Source organism: Anoplopoma fimbria, chromosome 7 (genome assembly GCF_027596085.1).
Source record: "Anoplopoma fimbria isolate UVic2021 breed Golden Eagle Sablefish chromosome 7, Afim_UVic_2022, whole genome shotgun sequence".
Lineage (NCBI taxonomy): Eukaryota > Metazoa > Chordata > Actinopteri > Perciformes > Anoplopomatidae > Anoplopoma > Anoplopoma fimbria.
In genome coordinates this window covers 17,584,013-17,606,198 of record NC_072455.1, presented here as the reverse complement: position 1 = coordinate 17,606,198, position 22,186 = coordinate 17,584,013, and the positions used below count along the sequence as shown (strand labels likewise).

The 22,186-nt window shown below is 43.2% G+C and overlaps 1 protein-coding gene across 2 annotated transcripts in view; it reads left to right on the top strand.

Moving 5' to 3' along the window:
- The window catches only part of LOC129093562 (receptor-type tyrosine-protein phosphatase delta-like), a 127,897-nt gene that overhangs the window by 20,895 nt on the left and 84,816 nt on the right, over positions 1-22,186 (top strand). For both annotated transcript variants that reach the window (XM_054601614.1, XM_054601615.1), the window contains exon 2: positions 14,123-14,308. In XM_054601614.1, coding sequence (XP_054457589.1) covers positions 14,206-14,308 — 103 coding nt within the window. In that variant the 5' untranslated portion in view covers positions 14,123-14,205. The remainder of the gene's footprint in view (positions 1-14,122; positions 14,309-22,186) is intronic.

The window sequence follows — 22,186 nt, the reverse complement described above, 5'->3', positions numbered from 1 at the left end:
TGTTGATACACGGACGATTACATAATGACTCAACTCAATGACAGGTATTTATAGTACACTTGACAAGATTTTTTTTCCCCCATATATCAACCTATGAGCAGATGATACTATGGAGGATAAAAACAATGCTACTTAAGCTTTTGGTGACTCAATGGTGATTCATATTGAGCGTTGGAATTTTTAGTCGTCCGTTTGGACCAAACCCAGGGAAGTGCTTTCTCTTGTTTTTCCCAAGAGGCATCACTTGAATGGGGATACGTGGGAGGATCACGCTCAAACGCTGACTTTCAGCATGAGACGAAGGCTGTATTTTCAAAGACTATGCACTTCATCAAACACATCAGCAAAGAGGAAGGAGAGGATGACCCCACTTACATATACACAACACTACGGACACCACTGCCAATTCATCACACGTAATTTCCTCAGCTCTTGACCTTTGACCCCTCCCCAGGGCTGTGTTTGTATTGAGGGCAACCTGCAACTGTCTGAACTGTCTGTCTGAAGCCTCCCTAAAGGGACACAGCGGTGTGTGCAGGAGAAATCTCCTGTTTAAGCCACTGATGTAGAATCCACCCTTGTGCCCAGCATGTGTTGCTGTCTCTGTGTGTACGTCCATCATTGTATTCTCAGCCCTGTGGTGTTTTATGCATGCTGCTCATTAGCTAGACAATGGCCACACTCACAAACCCTTGGGATGAAAGAAGGGAGGGTGGCAGCAAAAAGAAAAGAGAGGTGAATGTGAAGGTAACGACAGATATATCATTTGGATAGCTCAAAAACAAAAGCGACAATGTATTAAACGAAAGAGGAGGGTTTTTCCTGTTTTTCATAACAACAATCCATGAATAAAGAATCAGCAAGACCACAGTTCAACCCAGCAAACCTGCCTACACGCAAGCCCAATGAGTCAGAATGCCCTGACCTCTTGTGCTTGCGAGACTTAGTGGAACAAGCACACTGCTCCATGCATGCACCAGCCGCACCGCTGCAGCGCTAACTGAGGCACTAGCTCCATCCAGTGTATGCTGGCTCCCCCTCCCCTTACATCACCGCGTCTGGAGGCGGAAGGTGGGGAGGGGTGCAAGATTAATGATGGTGCTAACCGCGTATTTATCATCCGGCTGGAGAGTAATGCGACACCTTTCTAATCTGAATATATTTCATTGGGCTGTTATGGCACTCAGCCCTGGGCCCCCATGTATGTGTGTGTGCTGGTGTGTGCTTGCACTTGTGTGCGTCACTGGAAGTGTATTTGAAAGTTAATCATAGCTGCTCAGGTTTGTGCATGAGAATGCGAGTGCTTGTAAAGGCATGTGAGTACTGTGATACCAACCAGCCGCCATAAACGCTCGCACTATCTACCCCTGTGGTAATTAGATAAAGATGAAGTTCCTCTTTTCAGCACGTTGGGGCCACGCTCCCGAGATCCTCTTCTCTGATTCCAAGCTGCCCTATCAGGCGAACACCTTTCTTCCATCCTCCTCTCCATCTCTTCCTCTCATTCTGTTATTACTTCTTTTTGGCACTCAGCAGAAATCAAGATGGATGTCTACCCAACAGAGATGGGGAGATAGGGAATGTGCAAGGCCAAGATGGGGCCTGATAGGGCCCACATTGGGCAGCCGCCAGTTAGATTTAGTCAGCTTTACTGTGGCCAAGTCTGCCAGAAGTATTGAGGAACTTTGGTGTAGAAAGTCCACTGTTAGGAGGGTCATTCTGGACATTCACAAGACCACACACAGATGTTGAATTATGTAATAACAATAAGCGTTACCCAACTAATCAATGGATGTATTAGAATCTCAAAACAGGACAACAGATGAGTATGAAATCTTTTCTGCATTAATTTTCCTTATACGTATATTCATGTCTTTGGTCTTTCATATGGGGTGAAAGTGTGGTCATGTGCATTTGTACCAAGATAGCATAAACATACACTTTAGCAATGGTAATGGGAAAAAGGATTTGCAAAATGCAGTGATAGTATAGAATATTTGAACATCATCCATAATTAAATGTCTAAGTCCATTGCTAATTACAATCACTCAGTAGGTACAGCCTTAGTCTTAAGACAGTCTTTGTACTCACAGGATTCTCCATCTTAAGCGTCCACAGTATCAAGCATACAGGCTTGCATTCCAGTCAACAATCACAGCGGTGACAAGGACGTCGGCATTTTATGCTGGAAGGGAGTACACACACAAGCATGCTTTCTAGAACAAAGAGGGTTTCTCTCGGAGATTATGCATCTTGCTTTCTTGTGTACCCTTTGCCAATATGCCATTTATGCAAGTGAATGTATTTCAGACTCTAAAGCTTATTGCACGCTTCATTGTTCAACTTCATTGTATGGCAACAAAGAGAGAGAGGGAGTTAGACGAGGTTTTTTTTTAAGTGAGAGATTTTGATAAGGCGTACTAGCAACTAACTAACCTACACAGCTACCCATGCTTGCATTTAACCCATCACAACAACAGTAGTCCCTTCAACACCTGATTGAAACTCCCTTGAGATGCATAAAATGGCTAGATACTCAGTTTACAATGTGATAACAAATGATAGTATATGTTCCTATTGCCTTTACCAAATGAATCAACATTGAAACAGTACCTTCTGTTATCATTGGCGTCTCAGGGACCAATTTCTCAGCTGTCATGTATGAGCTCCAAGTTCATTTCCTCGCCTGTGCAAGAACCTTTTCAACCTCCATCATGTCAAAGAAGAGTAATAGGTCTGGTGCTACGACAGCACTGACTGACTCATGATGTTTCAGTGTCATTTCAGCCCTGAGCATCTTTGGCCAGACTTCAGCGCAATTCCCCACCATAGTGCTCAAATGAATCCCCAGAGGGAGGGGCAGTTTATCTGTGGCAGTTAGCAGCTGGTGTCTGCCCCAAAGACTCCGATAGCCCCCAGCAAGCGTTGCCACTTCAGATGCTAGTCATTTAGCAAACAAGTCAATCATGTGCAAGCCAACTGCCAGTGCCTTTCCAATGTCCCCAGTGATCCAACATGTAGAGATGAGGGGGCAAAATAGAGTCACAGCCTGCTGGGTCATGGAAATCAGGTCAACATGGTCATAAGAAAATTATCTAGGTCTAACCTTCTGTTCTCATAATTTCCACTGTTGAAATTGTTTGTAATGAAAAAGATCAGAGGCCCTTGGTGTCGTTCCCAGTCCACCAATGTTCATTAATTAAAGCCCGTGTCATTGGCCAGTGGATTTCACAACTAAGTTAAGAATTATGACCTGAACTAAGTTTCTTTCAAAAACATCTCTGCACTGAACTATGTGAGTAAATGAGCCAGTTAGACATTCATTTTCTGGAATTGCAAATAAATCTGTGTTGGGAAGGGAATTGAATAGCATCTCTCTGTACTAAACGTGTTGTACTTTTGTCACAGTAGCTCTGAAGATCTTAAAGACTGCAAAAATCAAAGCTCCTTTTGAAATAAATGCTACATTTACTTTTTCACCACATCAGGAATTCAATTTAGTGGTAAACAGCACAATGAATAGTTGCGTTATCCTAGCTTTTGTAAGAAAGATAAAAAGATACATATTCCTCTTGTTCCTCATGTCTTGTCTGACAAATCAGTTTTAGATGTGGCACTGTAGACCAAAGGGCTGACACACGTGGCGTCAATAAAAAACACGAGTTTGAAGACCGACAATGTTAGTGGCATTAACTCACTTGCTGTCTTTTGTTGTTGGGCTCTAGGAAACTTAAAAGTAATGCGTGCACAAAAATGTCACTTCTATGGATTCAATTAGCTTCAAGGAGACAGGAAATGTTTTAGCTTTTTCTTTCATCACGTAGCACAGCCTCGTACTCTTAAATGTTCTCCAGTTTTATTTGCTGGCCATGACAACGTAACCCAAAAATAGCAGTTGGAACAACTGGAGCAGAATTTGCATCACATTAACTCAAAGACCATACATATCTCCCAAGTTTTCTTTGGCTAAAGCAAGGGGCGAATGTATTAATCTATGCCTGTTACAACAGTTTTTATCAAATAGAGTAGAATGATCAAACTCTGCTTTAAAAGGCACTACAGAATAAGAAACTCAATTTAGCATTTGGTCACCATTGGAGAGCTATAAAAAGTCCACTCAGCTAACTCATACAGTAGATACAGTTTAGTTAATCATCAGTTAGTTATACAATCTAAACCTGATAAGAACTGTTAATGGAATGGAAACTGTTTTGTTTCCATTAATTACATAAAATGTTAAAGGAATCAGAACTAACAATCGCCATAACTTCACACAGTCTTGGAAACCACCAACTATTTGTAAAAATGTAACTTGATTTGGATTAATAAAGGTTGGACCAATGAAAGAGCACAGTGATCTTGTGTAGAAAGTTCCATCTTAACTCAAACCGACAATACATTTCTAAGGGTGAATTTCTATTGAATTCACTTGAACAATAATGTGGCAAATAGTGCAATGTCAACAAAAAGACAAGGTTACAATCTGCTGCACACACAGGCATATGCATGCAAGCAGCCCCCCCCCCCCCCACACACACACACACACAAACGCAAAGGCAAATACGTCTCTATCCCTGTAGTGCCCTCCTTGGCAAAATCTCAGTGCCAGTCTCTTAATGAAATGCTCAATTAGGGTCTTTAAATAGGTAATTATGCAGTGCCTAATCCCTTAGCTCCTGGGCCCTATCTCATTTAGATGACACTTGGGCAGGCAAAATGGGAGGAGCAGGCACAGGGGCCTTGGTTTCTGTCATCAAAGCCCCTCAGTGGTGGAACAGGCGGCCCTGTTAATGATAAGGCACATCCAGACAGTCAGTCAACAGCAACTCCCAGTGAGGGCCACTGACAGCATGGGAGATGGCGATGTCAGGCTTGACAGTGTCTTAATCATGTTTTTGAGTGTTCGAGGGTGGATCGTATTGGGTTGGGGGAGCTTGCATGAAGGTTTCTAAGAGGATGTTAGATAGAGAGTGAGGGCAACAAAGACTACTTGTGTGATGTGGGTTCATGGGCATTTTTTGCAACAATTTCCAAGTTAATTTTACATGAAACAAGGACAGAGGGAGAGTTAATCTCTTCCAAATGTCAAATTCTGTATTTTGCTTGATGCAAGGCATTGACAAAACGGTTTTGATTTCCTGTACTGACATTTGTTTGAAGGTGGCATTTGATTTGAATTTCAATATCCAAACTGTGGCTGGAGCAAAAAGGACCTATTCATTCGTTTTCAGCATAATAAAATGTCTTGTTCGAGTGCTACAATATACCATCACTGACCGGGGACCTGTTCTTGTTTGGTTGCTAACGTAGCAATGGCAAGCATTTGTCTTAGTGAAACGACAAAGAGGGAATTGCTGCTTTTGCCTCGGGGTGAACCATTGCTTTTCCTCGAACGAGTTGCACAAGCAGCCTGCACTGCCTTTCATGAGAACAATAGCTTTAGCCCGGCTAAAACACCTTTCAAGGGCGTCCAAGAACTTAGAAAAGTTCAGCTTTTCAAACCTATTAATCAGCTGCACCCACATCAAAGAGCTCAGTAAACTTTAGCAAGGATACTTGAACTGCGGAAATATTGAAACGGCTTTCTAAAATGCTGTTCAACGCTGTCCACCCTGCATGTCCTTTGACAGTCTTATCAGGATATAGATGGAAAAGCAGAAACAACACAATTTCACCTCTATCTGTCTACTCAGCAAAAACATCTCATATCTGTGATAATATTTTTTGTCCCGTTGCCCTCCCTGTTGGCACTGATGTATTTTCATGCATAAAGCTTTTGATAAGCTGCTGGTTGTAATGCCGCCTGTCTGTTCTTTCAGTTGTTGACTCAGGCTTTCTTATCAAATCTGAGTCATGGCAAAAACACCAGTGCACAAAATACACTGAAATACAAGAATGGCTGTCTGTGTCCTCATGAACACTGTCCAACTGTTCGACAGTCAGACTACAGTGACACAGGAAGACACTTATGCATTATTTGAAGCCTGCGGATACAAAATAATATAGAGTTAATATTAACACAGCAACATTTCCGCCTATTGGTTTAGCTTAGATATCCAAAGATCAGCTGCCTGTGAAACATAGGAGTGCAAATATTAAAACATCCACCGCATCACCTTAGGAAACAGATAGTGTACAGTATGCTAGGCTAATTGGAGGGAAAATCACCCACTGTTGCCTTAGTGCAGTACAGCAACCATAATGTGGCGTTACATTTTAGCTCAGGGTATATCAAGGCAAATTAGCATTTAGATAATGGGAGACATTTGGCATTTTAATTATTTTGCTGCCCTATGAGTGTAGCGTGTATGCCCCGAGCGCCTCCTTACATCCTTCATGTACGCCTAAGTAGTGCATTTACATACCAAACGGCTTGGCTTTAAAATGTCACGACTGCACAATGCACCTTGGTGTTCAATTGTTTTTGAAAAGATAAGGAAGCATATTGTTGTGGACTATTGCCACATGTATTAGGGAGCAGCACAATGGCCAGTCCTGTATGTTACAGTTATTTTCAATAGAAGTCTGCTCCCGATGTTTTTCTGCCATGTTGGCGAATGGTAGTGAAATGCTGTTTTGTCTGTTCGAGGTCTGTGTACTTTCCATAAAACGACACGAGCTCAGGCTGGGAACAACCTCCCTCTCACCCTCGTTCCTTTCTCTCATTTTCTCTGCCTCACGGATGTGAGATTATTCATCTTCCCACAGACACACAGTTGCTGTGTTGGGGGTAGATGTCAAAGTGCCAGGAGCATGTGGTGCTAAGGGTATGCGTGCCTACTCTGCTTGTACGTGTCTATGTAGTGCACATGAATGCCTGAGTTTACATTAGTTTGCCTGCATCTGTTGGAGTTGCATGTTTCAGGATGCATCTATTGGATTGGATGCGGATCTGAGCCCCAGTTTGTGCATTTTAGGGTGAGGAGAGTTTACATGCGCCATGTTTCTTATACTCTCATTTTTTTTACCTGCTGTCATCTTTCCAGTGCCCTCCCTCCAGGAAACAATACCTTTAGACTGTCAGAGTGGTCTTGCAACTATTATCTCCCCTTCAGCAGCGCCTGCTTTTACCTCCTTCTATTCTTCTTTCCTCTCCTCCATCCCTCTCACACTGCCTCTGTTAGGAGTACGAGCACAGACGGAGCGTGAGAAAAGCTGGCAGTGAGGTGCATTCCCCCTCGCTTCCCTCCCTATGCCTCCACCTCTCCTGCTCTCTACCCAACACCGTGCTCTCCTCTCGCCTCCTTCCCTCCTCTCCCCTCCACATTACTTTCCCCTTACCCTCCTCTCGCCACCTCTCTCCCTCTCTGCCTCGTTGCTCCCCTTATCCATTATATTTCCGCCCTCCCTGCTCTGCCCTCCCCTCACTCCCCCTTTCTTTTTTTCTGGTTCATAATATGTAACATGATTTGGCCCTCCCCTGTTCATGCGGCATAAATTTAATCCCAGCCATTCCAGGTTGGCTGCTGCTGCTGCGTCTACCATTTTTCTCCCATTCTCTCCCCCCCCATCCTGCCACACTCACTGCCTCCTCAAACAATAGACTCCTCAAGATTCAGCCTCTTTTGCATGATAAGTTTTTTCCCTGTGCTAAATGCTGATGCGCAAGGTCAAGCACGACCCAAGTGGAACCTGCTTGTACTCTAGTAGCCGCCCACACTGTGACAAGCAAACATAACCAAAGAGAAGGCCGCCCAACAAGCAGGCAATTATTTAAATAGTTTACACAGCTCACACGCATGCACAATGGACGATTGTGCTGTGTGCTGGTTTTATCTGCTGCACATTGAAAAGGCATTAGTGGCGTCCATTAGAGTTCAATAGGCTGTTTCATCAAGGTCAAAGGACATGATCCAAGCATGCACGCAAAGATGAAATACGTTGCTTTGCTTTTTTTTCCCTCCTCAGTGTCCTTAAAGCTAACCCAATAGCTATATAACCTTGTGTGTGTGTGTGTGTGTGTGTGTGTGTGTGTGTGTGTGTTTGTGTGTTGTGTTTGTTTGTGGCTGCCTGTGTGTGCACTGTGTGTTGGTATTCTTTCAGGGAGCAGCACAACAGGGCACAGGGATAATCAGTCACTAGACTGCAGGTCAGGGTCTTGCACTGTTGGGACCATCCATCTGAACCCAACAGCTGCTGGGAAACGTGGTGAGAAGAAAGGGACGAGAGAGAGAAATATGGGTGTGAGAGAGAGAGAGAGAACAAGTGGCGAGGTAGATCAGGTAGAGAGAAAAGTCAAGGAGAGGCTTAGGAAAACGAGTGGGAGGAGGAGGTGGTGTATTTCTGTGCTGATGCTACGTGGTGATTTTTTCTTTTTACTAAAGTTTAAGCTCAAGGTCAGTTTGGGTGGTCTGATTTCTCGCGAGGACACAAAATAATCTTTGCACCCAAACAAGGTAATGGTTTTCAAATTGCAACATCCTCTCCTTGAACTATGTTTCCAATACAAACTTGTTTTCACAGCAGTTTGTATCCTATGAAGACATGTAGCCTCTATTTGCAGCGGCAAGTATTCACATTAAATGTCAAACTATCACATAAACGGCACAACAATAAAATTTGATTAATAACGGTGTCCACGAGCTAGGTGAATAAATGCTATTTTACTGTATTTGTTGTGTGAGATTTAAAAGTCAAGGTCATTTTTCTGACAAAGAGGGGGGGGGGGGGGCTATGAAATCTCATGGAGTTATTTTGCAACAGACACACATCTGAGATGGGACTGTGATCGCTTTGTTGTCCTACAGCCGCAGCAGGTGCTTTTAGACCAATTATTAGAAAGACAAATGTCATCAGATGCAATTAGCTTCCTGCTGTGTGTTTCAAGTTGGACCATTCATTTATAAGAAAACGAGATACAACCAGAGAAATTAGTTACATCATTGGCAGCATTTGCTTGTCAAAAATGAGTCAGGCTTGCAGGTGCAACTGTGAAAACCCTGACTTTTCTCAAACACAAAGTCAGGCGGTACCACCCAAAGGATAGTTTATGACCGTGGGAGGCTTTGTCAGGGGAGACGAGGAGGGAGGGGGAGAAAAGTAAATAAATAAGTTTAGCAAATAAACTCCTCTGATGTGTGCTTGTCAGGGTCTTTCATGTGGAGGCTGTACTTGAGGGCATAGCTTAGCTTAGCTTGAGGGATGTTATTACACATGCCGGCTGATCGGGAGCGATGTGTGAGAAACGGCCTTGTCACTCGGTCTTAAATCACACCATCGCGGGCAGAGGAAAAGTAGCGGCAGATGGAAAAAAAGCGTAAAAACATAGATGAAAAAAGCACGAGGGAAGGAGCGGTTAAGAAAAGAAAGAACTACAGCTAACGAAGGGACTTCATGCAGATTGACAGACTTTATACCCTGGCATTAAAGAAAGGACTAGTAAAAAAAAAAAGATAAAAGATAGCTGCAGCTAACATGTGAAACACATCGTGACTGAACCTGAATTCAACCCCTCTTGAGGAGGATGTAGGGATTGGCAAAGGCGGTGGGTGAATGTGGACGTATGAGGGAGCCTTTGATGAGCTTATTTCATAAATCTAGTCATATGATGTTTTAAAAATCCCTAGAGGCCCTGTGAGTGGGTGCCTGACACAGGAAGCCATGTTTTACTGTTACCAAATCTGGTAAATGAAGGGAATTGTTGTTGCACTGCAACCTGTGCCCTTTTACACGCCCTTTGACTTTGAGGCCTTATTTAAAGCAATACTGCATCCTTACGTAGTTTAATCGTATCCCCACACCTGCTCACATCTAGAACAACCAATTGATGCCATGACAAGGGCCCTCCTAGTTCTCATAGAGTAAGACAAGCTAGGGGCAAAACAGAGGGCAAGTCACTGACATCTATTGCATAGACAGGGAGGGAGGTGTGTGCGACACCCTTTCTTTTTTTTTTTTTTTTTTTTTTTATTTACATAATTTTCGTTTTACATAATTTCATTCATTCAAATTGTATAATGCCATTCCTAAAGTAAAGCACTTGTAACATCAGGCAGCCTGTTTAAATTAACAATACAATAACAATACTTTCAAAAAAATCAATCATAAAATCAATTATAATTAAGTACTACAATTAAATTGTTACAGGGCTATGGTGCAATACCACAGCAGCATATATGGTGTACTATGTTTTTTCGTTCTACAACACACACGCACACAGTCAGGCGTAGGCAAGTGAAAGGTTCAATACAATTCATCAAAATCAAATATGTTAACAACCCTTTATTAACAAATCATGCTTTATTCCCTAAATGTCTACCATTGGGCCTTCATCAGGGGGTTTTGAAGAATAGTTCAATTACGTTTAATGTCAGCAGCATAAGAATGGTGGTGGATTCGCCTTCAGTGCAGTCCTGACTCTTCTCCACCTTGCCCCTACTTCACTTCAACTTTACCCCAACTTTCTGAAGCAGGGTTCTGTCTCTGTCAGCATCAGGCCAAAGTCAAAAAGAGATCACAGACTTCATTCCAGTACTAACATATTAGCCTACCCTGTGTGCTCACTACCATAGTGCTGTGTATCATTGCAGTTAGAAAGTGTGCGTGTGGGGGGGTAATTACTGCATTCTTTAACTCTGCTAGTCCTGAGGGAAATAGAATGTCCTGCCTCATAAAAAGACACTAATTCTTATTTGCTGTGCCTGGCTGGGCATGATACTGGGCAACTTTTGAAAAGCCAATGCAGTATGGATCACATCCTCTGTAGTTTCGCTGCGCTTTGTCCTTGCATGTGTTGGGCTAATTACAGAGGGATTGGCCTTAATAGATTTGGTGGCATTTTTGTGGCTGCTTTGGTCTGTTAGTATAACATACTGTGAATCCACTACTCCATTGAAGTTCAATTCAGCCTGTGCATGGGCCTGAAATTAAAAAACACCCCATTTTAAAATCCCCTGGAGCTGGCCAAAGTGAAATTAGTCAACTCGCACGAAGATGGGGAAAAATGTGGTTCAACTGTTATGCTCAGACCCATGTTGAATTTGTTAAAAATGGCACCATCAGTAGCATTATCGTGTCAGCACTTGTTTCCCACTGGTTTGTGCTCAGTTTGCCAAAATATTAAAGCATGTGCGAGAACATGGAAAGACAAAATTGACGTGAAACTGATGTTGTGAACTTGCTACTTTATGGAGCTCATTACTAATCCGCCTGCATTACTTCCATAACAATTCAATTGCAGAAAGGCTGGAATATAAGATAGATATGACTGATTCTTTTGTTTTTTTGTTATCCCCCTAAATAATATTGCTCATCTAAACAGACCAGAATACCAAACACACACGCTGAAATGAGAATAGAGACCAGCCATTATAGAGAGCGTAAACATCCCACCCTCCTTCTCTTTCACATTTCTGATAAGGATCATGGGGAAGGAAAGAGAGTAGACAGCTCAACAGCCCCTTTCTTTTTCTTGCCACACACTCCCCCCCTTTTCTAATTAACATTGTGCATGTTGTCAGGCTTTGTTTAATAATGCATGATTGCTATCAGCAGCAAAATCCTTTGAATGAAGCACCACTGAATGGGAACACAATAATACCACCAGGGGCTTAGGAAGAAAGACAAGATTGTTTTTCTTTTCTATTGTAATAAATGTTCAATGGAAAGCACCAATGCCACCAAAATGATGCAAGTGAAGGTGCAGAGCGCATCGCAAAGTGGCCATGTTGAGGATATAAATGGGCAAAGGTGGTGCCACCTTTGAGGGAGTCCTTTTATATGGACAAATGAGAATAGAAAGGATAATTTGTACTCGTGTACGTGCTCACACATGTAATCAAACATGCATTAGCACAAAAAGCTGCAGCTAAATCCTATTGCCAGATAACGAAGCACAATGCATTTGGCAAACTGCTGCTTCTCTGCCAGGTCTGGCAGGTGGCTTGTCCACCCTTAACACATTAGGAAAGGAATCTGTAGTGCAATTTCCTTGTAAAAAATTAACACCACGTATCAACACCATTACTTTCATTTTTGTTATTAATCAAGTTTTCATGGGGTGTTTTAGCTGTGCTTACATTAGCTTCTCCTTGTATTTACTGACATGGCAAAGCCTCTTGGTTGTCTCACTCTTGGTTACACAACATACAGATGGTTGTGTTTGCCTCCGTCAGTGTGTTTGTGTGTGTTGATGGGTGTGTGTGCATGCAGGGCGTGATTAGAGAAAGGGAGTGCTGCTGAGTACTGTTTCTTGTCACGTCATTATGAAAATTTACACATTAATTAACTCAAAGGCTATCACTTAGATTTGGAGGGGCATATGCGTGAAACAATAACTGGAGGAGACAGACAGCTGTACCTGTACTACGTATGATTGCACTGCAGCTTTATCCCCTCACGCCCTGCTCAGGTTTTTCAGTCCAGTTGATTCAAATCAAATTCAAAGTCGCTACAAACGCTGCTCAGGTGAAAAGTCTGTCTGGTGTGCTCAAATGTATGTATATGTATACGCGGCCGTGTTTGTAAGCGTGTGTATGTGTGTGTCGGTGGTGGTGTGAGCGGGGGATGAGATTGCCTCAAATTGATTCCCTTCGCCACGCGTCCCCCGCTCTCGCGCTTGCTGCCGGCCCTGCGGCGCTCGGAGACAGGTAGTCATGTCTATCTCCCCCCAACACAAATCGAGTGTGACAGGTGCGCTATCTTCCCGTCTTTTCTGCCATTTACAGCCCACAGAAATGAAAGAGGGAGAGCTAGTGCCGAGAAAGAGGATGATTGGTAACAGGGAAATGAGGTACTTTGTCATCATTGCGCCCGGTGATTGGGCTTAGGGGGGGCTTGTTTTTTCTTTTTTCTTTTTTTTTTCCTTTTAGTGGGTGGCGGTCAAATCTGCGGATAAACAGCCCAATAAAATATTATTTCTAGCAAAAGCATTTGTATGCACAGTTGCGGTCTCCTGAACAGACAGTTAAAGAAGCTGCAGACTCCTAAAACTTCTAAAAAGATCGTGACAGAGCGTGTTCTGTGTTTGATCTCATGGGACATAAAGAGTCTGAAATGTCATGGAACACGGACCCTGTACTGGTCCTCCTCAACCAGTCGCAGCAGCTGAAACAACAACATTTTGCAGAACAATGCAGGCAGAGTAGCTAGCATGCTAACCAGCAGTACAGTATGTCATGAAAGCTCACACACTTGGATTAGCGGGGAGGCGTATTACGAGCCCAAGACTACCGCAGAGCATCCATCACCAAGGATCAAGCTCTGGCTTAAGCAAATGGATGACAGAGATCCAGAGCCGGTCTGCAGCTAATACTAGCTCACTGTATCACATTGATTTTCACAGCCAATGTAGTGGCCCCTTCGATAAAGAGCCGAGACATGAATGGCAACACTTAGCCACTCTGTCTTATAGATTGTATTTGTTTGAGCTGCTTTAGTTTGTGTGTTAAAGCTAAGTTACTCCATCCCTTTATATAGACATTTAGAGCTATTAAACCTTCTACTATGGATTACACGTTATAAAAGAAGCATGAGTATGAGCTTCAGATGCATTTGTTTAATGAATGTGTATATCATAAGGTACTGTAACTAAGCATCTTGTATTGCACTTTAAAGAAAAGCACCCAAGAAAGTCCCAGCAGTCTCGCAGTGGTCAAATGTACTAAACTCCTAATTTAAGAACTATGAAATAGCTGTCAGCGTTTATGAATATATCCTATATTTCCCGACATGCAAGAGAGGCGCTTTTTTTATGTGAAACAGATATCAACACTGATCTTAGGAGGACTTAAAATGTACTCTTATTATGCAGCGTATTTAATTGGTGCTCGCGACCAAAGCTGTGAAGACAAAATCTTATTAGTCCACCCTTTCATCTGTGTGGTTTCTCCTTCTCGGTCTCTATCTCTCTCCCTCTCACGCACACGTGCACACGCATTGTGTGAAGTGACTATTCCATTTAGAGAACTGTCAGAACATACCCCGTGAGCACATCAGCCTCTTCCTATCCTCTGTCAGCTCCAGCCGAGGCTGTGTGGGGGTATGTCAGAAATGTGCAGGGATAGATAAAACCCGTTGAGCCAAACAGCTTTGTTTCATTCAGTCCTTCTCTCTCTTCCTCCCTCCTTTTTTTCTCTCCCTCCCTCTCCCTCTCCCTCTTCCCACCCCTCCTTGCCTTGCATAGGCTGTGAATACCCTGCATCTGAGAAATCAGACCAGACTGACTCACAGGGCTCTGTGAGCCAGCGCCACCGAGGCTGCCAAAGCATGCTGGTGCCAAGCTGTCCCACCATGCACAGAGCCAGACCCACGCTGCTGCTGCCGCTGCTGCTTGTCCTGGGTCTGTTTCTCCACCTCGCCGACGCTCAAAGTAAGTGGACCGTTGGCTTTCACATGGGCCTCAAGTGTTGCTGGGATGGGGGGGTGGCAAAGGTGGGATTGGTTCTTTTTTTTTTTTTTTTTTTTTTTTCATTAAACATCATCAGACACATCAATACTTCATGTAACACACATGAAACTTAAATAAATACTTAAAGAACGCATGAAACACACACGCTGATCTGCACTATGATGAGACCGTTGATACACCAGGGAGATATTACCACTGCCAATATGAGATTGCTTTTTCAGTGCTTGTGCACATACATTTGGGTACTTTGCTGACTACCAACCCAAAAACTGTGAAATAAGATCCCAAATGTGATTCAATGAGCCCTTCAGACTTGTCACTGGGGGTGTCACAATACCATAAATCCAGTTGCCGATACTAATGCCAGTGGAATTCCATGATTCTCAATATCCAATTGAATACCATGGTAAAGAAACAAAACAAAACAATAAATCCCATGTACTTCAACATACAGTCCTTACCTAGCGTTTGCATACTGTCATTATTAATCCCTGATGATCTGCTTCAAAAACAATAATGTGTTGGTAACTTGAACATATCCTAATAACTTCCTAATTTACCTTCCCCAATACTCACTTCCAATAGAGCATGATGCATCATAATGTAATGCAATGCAACTGTTAACTGTGCTGCCCACACGCTGCTATCAGCTTACGTTAATAGTTCTCCTACTGACAATTTCAACATAGATTAATAGATAGAGACATTTTCTAGGACGAAGGATGCCGTTAGGCTCAAGCCCTTATCCCGGTACCTGCATTGTTGTAGAAAAACAGGCACCGTCACATATTCTAAATTTTAGCACCGACTTGTTACCAAAGTATCAGTTCTTGTGACATCCCTATTTGGTTCCCCTAGCTTTGTCACATGCAGACTTATTAGAAAAAAACGCCCCCCCATCTGAGTATCTCCACCCATGGGTTGGGGAGCTGCAAAATATTTTCCCACAAACCAACCACAGCGAATTGGGCGTTTGAGGGAGGTGAAGCTTAAAGAGAGAGGCGCATTAAAGCATGTAAACACAATCCCGTAGAAACCCCCCAAAAAAGTATGATCCAACTCTAGCACTGGCAAGTAGTAATCTTAGCATCATATTGAACTTCTCCTCACACACACACACACACACACACACACACACACACACACACACACACACACACACACACACACACACACACACACACACACACACACACACACACACACACACACACACACACACACACACACACACCTGGAAACACGAGCACCTATATTGCACAATGATCCATCTCTTCATCTCATCAGACAATCAAAATGTGTTCAAGTCCCTATTTTCCAACTACATTTTTCCACCGCAAAAACCATCATCTGAACCAGAAATGCTTAGGCCTCAGCCGAAAATCTCATCATGAGAAGTCATTGGAATTGAGTTACTTGACATCAGACACCTGCCCATTGATGTGTGACAATAGTTTTCAAACCTCATTGAGCTCTGGTCTTGCACCTCAGCTCCCCCCCTCCTCCCACCCACTTTTTTTTTTTTTTTTTTTTTTTTTTTTTTACACTAAGTTCCATGAATCATTAGCTTCTGGAGTCACAGAGGGATGAATAAAAGTTTTATTGCTCCCTTTGCACCGACTGAAATCCCCTCAGTTCAGCTGAATATATCTGACTGAAGGGATCATTCACCCAAGGTCATATACAACAGAGCCACGCAAAGTGAAATTGATGGGAGAGATTCACAACTTTGTGCTTGAGAAATGTTCCCTGCAATCTGTTCAAATGTGTTTTATTCTTCTTCTCTGCCTCCCGCCACATATGTCTCACAGCAGGGGGAAGAGGCAAGCGGAGAAATGTAGTCTCCGTTTATACCCCGTTTTATGTGCAGCTCCAGGATTTATTGACACAATTTAATTACGGGACCTTCCCAAAACGGCATTAACAGTCGATAAACGTTACCATTGAGGGGGCTCTTTAGTGGTTATCTTTTCAGAAACTCCCGTCTTCCACAGTCAAGTGTGAATTTACATAACGGCATTTGATGAGAAAAAAAACACTACTGCCAAAACCTTCCCTCAGACAACTGCCTTGATGAAAACTTCCCTGCTCTTGTGTCCAGACATTCCACAGTCAAACTTTGAGCACACATGTAACAGAGACCTGCACAAGTGTAGTCAGCAGCCCCCAAATCATGACGCCTCTGTGCTCACCCACCCCCACCCCCAAATCTCTGTCCTTTAGCTGTCTGTCCGTGAGCAGCTGCTGCTACCTCACTTAGACAGCTGTGCTGGGTCATCATTTCGAAGCCAAAACAAACGTATCATGAGGTAGCCACAGTGGCTGTCTGTTAATGACTGAGGGGGTGTGTGTGGGAGGTCACGGGGGTAAGGTGTGCGTGTCCTGTCTGCAACCAAGGTAAGAGAGCAAGTGTCCGTTCCTAGGCAGAACCACTTCAGGCAGTACATATTAGACCTGGGATTTATTTTTGCTGCTTTCCTTCCCTGCACTGGCTGATCTCCCACATGCACGATGTTTGTTCCTCCCCTTCCCAACTCCCTTCTATTGTTTTTCCTCCTAATCGCTCTCTTGCCAATTTTCTCCTCATTTCTTATTTTTAATTTTTTTTTTTCTTTCTAATGTGTTTCTGCCTGTGTCTTTGTCTTCCCCCCACCTTCTCCCCTTGCTGTTTGGAAGCAGTGCAATAGCCCCTTCCAGCGACTGAGCTGCTCCTTAATTTCCCTCTACTGTGCCGCTGCATATGCATACCCCGCCCAGACACACTTTGTGGCTCTCTCCAATAAAAAAAAGAAAAAAGACCTCCACTCAGTTTAGTCTGCTCCAGACGGACCCAGAGCACCAAAAAATTTGGGTGCATTTAAAGGAAAAGCTGCCCTCTGTTGGTGCTCTGGATTCATTTGTGTCTGAGCGAGCCTCCGGCTATGGACACGGTGGAGGATATGAGACAAGCGAGAGCAGAAAATGGCTGAGTCGGCCTGCTCAACAGATGGCACGGTCCTCCGAGCCAGTCCTACTCACCACCCCACACAGTGGACACTGCAGCCTCCTCTCAAGAAAAACACCCATCAGGCCCAGAACAAACACACATTGCTGTTAATGGAAAGCTCTACCAAAGATGCTCTTTGTGCAAATGTTTCCAGTTCGGACCAGGCTATAGCTGGGAAGAACATGATGGATTCAAAAAAAAATATCTATAGCGATAGGGGGTTGTGTAGCTATTCTTCTCTGCTGGTTTGTTTTCACTCTGCCATTTCTTTTTTGTCTCCCCCCCCCTCTCGTTTTCTCCTTCACCATGTACCCCTCGCTCTACAAATGTGGACCAATTAATTTGTGTGGCAAATTGGGCTTGGCAATAGCTTGAATGAAGGGCATAATTGTCCCTGGTGAGCCAAGGGGACAGATCGCGAGAGACGAAGAGCAGGGAGGCAACAAACAATTCCTCTGTGTCATTTGCTCAACAGTAATGCAAAAAAGGAAGCGTCTGAGGATGAGAAGAGAGCTGGGAGCGTTTAACGTCTCCACCTGGGCGGGGATGAGGCAGGCTATAACTTTGATGTGGGCTTCCGTACTAAATAACTTGGCCGTTAAATAACTGGATAGAGTGTTTCATTAGTCGGACACTGAAATGAGGAAGGAAAAAGCCTATTACTAAATGTTAGTGTCTCAATGTGAGAAGAAAGTTTCCCCCAGGTATCATTTTGTGATTGAGCTACAGTAAGCAGTACATCGACCCAGCCGGATTGAGCTACTTTACCTATTTTTTTTCTCTCAATTAACAAATCATATCAAAAATACAGTTTTATGAATAGGTTTATTGATAAGATACTTCCATAGCGAAAGCCGGCTTGCAAACACCCATGAACATACCATCCCATGCTGTGTTGGACCATGTCAAACCCTGAGTCCAATAGTGTTTTAATTGATTCGCCTCCTTGTTAGTGGTTGGCGTGGTGAGTCCCAGCAACCCAGCATGCCTCTCTTTAACATGTCGAATGAGTATCGACAGGCCCCTCCAGCCTCTGTAAACATTAAGATGTTAACACCCAAACCACTGCACACACACGCGCACTCTCGCAACATCCACAGGCATCAAAATGTATGCAAGAATCCTTTTGAGCGAGCAATCAAAGGTTAACCACATTGGAAGAAAAACGGCAAATTGTCTATTGATGCGGCACTTCTTTTGAGCCATTGCAGTGTGAGAAAAGCAAGGTAGGGCAGGATGGGGGCAAACTTAGTCACATTTAAAACATGATGATGGTCACGTTTAAATGTTTGTTAAATAATCAGAGGAGAGAAGTTCCACTCTCCTGTTGCATGTATATTGGACTCTCATGCTGCTTTTGGGAGAGGAGTCAGTTTTCCATATGTTCACTATAAAGGCGCAAGTAACACATTTATGATCTAAGAGCATCTACGGCTCTATGAGGAGTCATTTGTTGAACAGTACGGCAGTAACAATCCCAACAGCATCTGCCCGTGTTAAAGTCAGTTCTAGTATTTTGTGGGTGGAATGCAGATTATCAGAACTATGTCTTGTAGTGGTGTTTGTATATCTGTGTATCAGGGAGATGCATGTCGGTATGGACAAGAACAACTAAGCATGCCTGCCTGCCTGCCACACGCACACACACACACACACACACACACATAAATAGAAAGGGAGTAGTCCCAATTACATGCATGTGCACAGAAACACATGCACACACGCCCCTGAACAGGATCACCTTGTAGCAAGTCCGAAAGCTAATGATACTCTATTCCCCAGATGACATCAGGCTGTAATATGTATGCTTTATGCATGCCTGGCCTAATATGAATTATTGTAAAATAGTGTTGTATTTGCATATGAGCTTCCAGGCTGTTCTGAAATTAGCATTTTTACAACAGCTCAAATTAAATCCCTCTGCTTAATTTCCCTGCATGCTAATTTGATTTAAATCGAGTCTATTCCTTTCCCTTTTACTCTCATACCCGCACAGAGCTAACATACAGACCACGCACATGCGCTTATTCAAGCACATACGAATGCACAGAATGTACATTTAAGAGCTGCACGCACACACACACACACACACACACACACACACACACACACACACACACACGCACACACACACACACACACACACACACACACACACACACACACACACACACACACACACACACACACACACACACACATTGAATTCGACACAGAAATAAACACAACATAAATCTTACATGTTTGTGTATACACATCAAATCAGATTAAAGCAAGAGCAGAACTGAACTCGTAGCGGTTTTGATCCAACTTTAAATCACTGTAATTCCCCCAGTCTACCACCTCGTTCATCATTCTGCCGGACACTGCTCAAGTGGAAATCTCATTGTTGGCTCCACTCGTTCATTTCGGAACGCGGCTTAGCACAGTGCGTCTTCAAAAACAGCATCAGTATCTACAAGAAGAGAGCGTTTGCATCATGTTCACACTTCAAATAAAAAGCCGTGCAAACACCTTTGCCGAGATTGCCAGCACTTAATTGCAATCTAGTTGTTTGGATGCAGACCTTGTGACAAGACTGGGAATCTGAGATAAAACAATGTTATCAGCGCCATGCAAGATGTTTCTTGCTAGCAGGTTGAACTTAATGAGTCATTATCATTTTCTTCGGCAGAAAATGCCTGAACCAAGTCCTTGTCAACAATGTGCCGTGCAATTATGTTTAAAGGTTGTATCAGACCCTTTATTAACTCTATGAATGCAACTAAAACCAAGTGTATTATTTAAGGCCATTAGCCTCATCTATGGATTGCAGTCATTTTTTCTGGCACTTAGACCACAGAATCACACAAAAGCCGAGCAATTTTCACCACACTCATGACCCTCCCACTTTTAAGAAAAGCAGATAATTACATACAATACGGAGATGTTGTACAGGCCCAGATGCAGGTAATTAAAGGCTAGCTCCCAAGCCACTAACACTATATCTAAGTGCACTTATGTCTGCAAGACACATTGACTTGAAAATGGTGGGGCAATTTAACGATGCTGTACCATTCATGTCTCAGTGTGGGAATATTGACAGAACAAAAGCACCATAATCCAAATTGTAAATCAATTGGAGTGGCAATCAACAAACTCCCAGAATGCCTGTCTCTAAATCCATATATTTGAATACCTTGACATGAAATGACTGGGTCTATCATAATATGAAATGGTATGGATTTCAGTCAGCCTTGTACCTTTTTATCTGTCCTTCGAGCTTTTTAAGGTGCCAAAAAAACAATAGAGGACAACGTTAACGCAGTGCACAAGACTAGGTCTCTATACTCACACAGTCTTTTTCTCTAACACACACACACACACACACACACACACACACACACACACACACACACAAAGGGTACCTTGTAGCATGCCTTTGATGCCGGGATCAGCCGGTGAGCCGAGCACAATGCCAGCTGTTTTGCATCTGCTGGGTTTACACTTGGCATGATTGAGGCCTTGCTTGCATATGTATACTAAATCTGATCACCCTTCATACGCTATGCCAGTTAACTGTATAACAATGCAGGTGTTTCGTGACATTGCCCCAGCGACAGTGCAATTAATAGATTGATGCTGTAGCTGCGGTAATGGGATTACTGGACCAGTCAAGTCTGAAATACATCAGCGTTGCCTGCACGGATGATGTTTTACCGCAGTGTGCAGTCGGAACAATGAAGAGCTGCTCAGAGTACATATCATCTACACGTCCCGTATTCTAAGACAAGGAAATCATTCTAAAATATAGACTGATGGCTCAAAGATGATGACAGTTAGATTTTTCAATCCAAACGCAAAAATGTTCAACTCTTTTAAATACAAAATACAACTCAGAATGGTGCAGTGTGTATGGATTACGTCCATTATGTTCAAGATCAAAATACTCTGCAAGTGGTGGAGATGGTCTGATGGCCTTATTTGCATTATTGCATTAATGGTAACTAATTTATCTACCGAGTCAGGGTGAAGTCATTAGGCACTTTCTGCATAAAGATATTCCAGAATAAACGGTCAGTCAATGCAGCTTTGACTAAAGCATGTTCTCGCCTGCTATACTGTTACAGCTTATTTATTTGATTTGTAAAGCTGACCGATTATAACAAATTCAGTGATTATTAACACTGTGTGGTTTTAAAACACATGTCTTCAGAATGTGGCATTCACTAAGATAGGAATCGAATAACCAGTCTGTACTTTTTATACCGTAAGCAAAACAGGTAAACTTAAAAATATGGTGAGCCAAGAGGTCAATGAGCATGCGTGATGCCAGTAATTATTTGTGGTTGGATTCATTAATTATTCTTCACCGTGTAAGAGCCATCTGGTTATTGCTGAATTCTTCTCTTTGTTTAAGGGTGTACAATCTTACCTTCCTGAATGTGTGGGTTCAGAGGGAGGGAATGTGTTTTTTGTGCACTTTTATAGTTCATATAAGTTCAGTTATAAAAGGCTTTTTGAATTATCTGCCTCAGAATTCATGCATCTGTGTGTGTGTGTGTGTGTGTGTGTGTGTGTGTGTGTGTGTGTGTGTGTGTGTGTGTGTGTGTGTGTGTGTGTGAGAGTGTGTGTGGCCGTGTATGTGAGCTAGCGTGGGTAACACCTGGCCCTAGGCTGGAGCTTTGGTCTCACTCCAGGGGTCCTAAGAGTGCGACACATTGCACTGATCTCGGCGTAGCACATTTGTGTGCCTGTGGGGTTTGTTGAGATTCTGCGGCGGGGTTAATGGTCTAAACCATTCATCTCCGTGGAGTGCCTCGAGGCGATCTCTCAGTCGCAGCCGGAACGCTAACATCCCCACCTTCTTACCT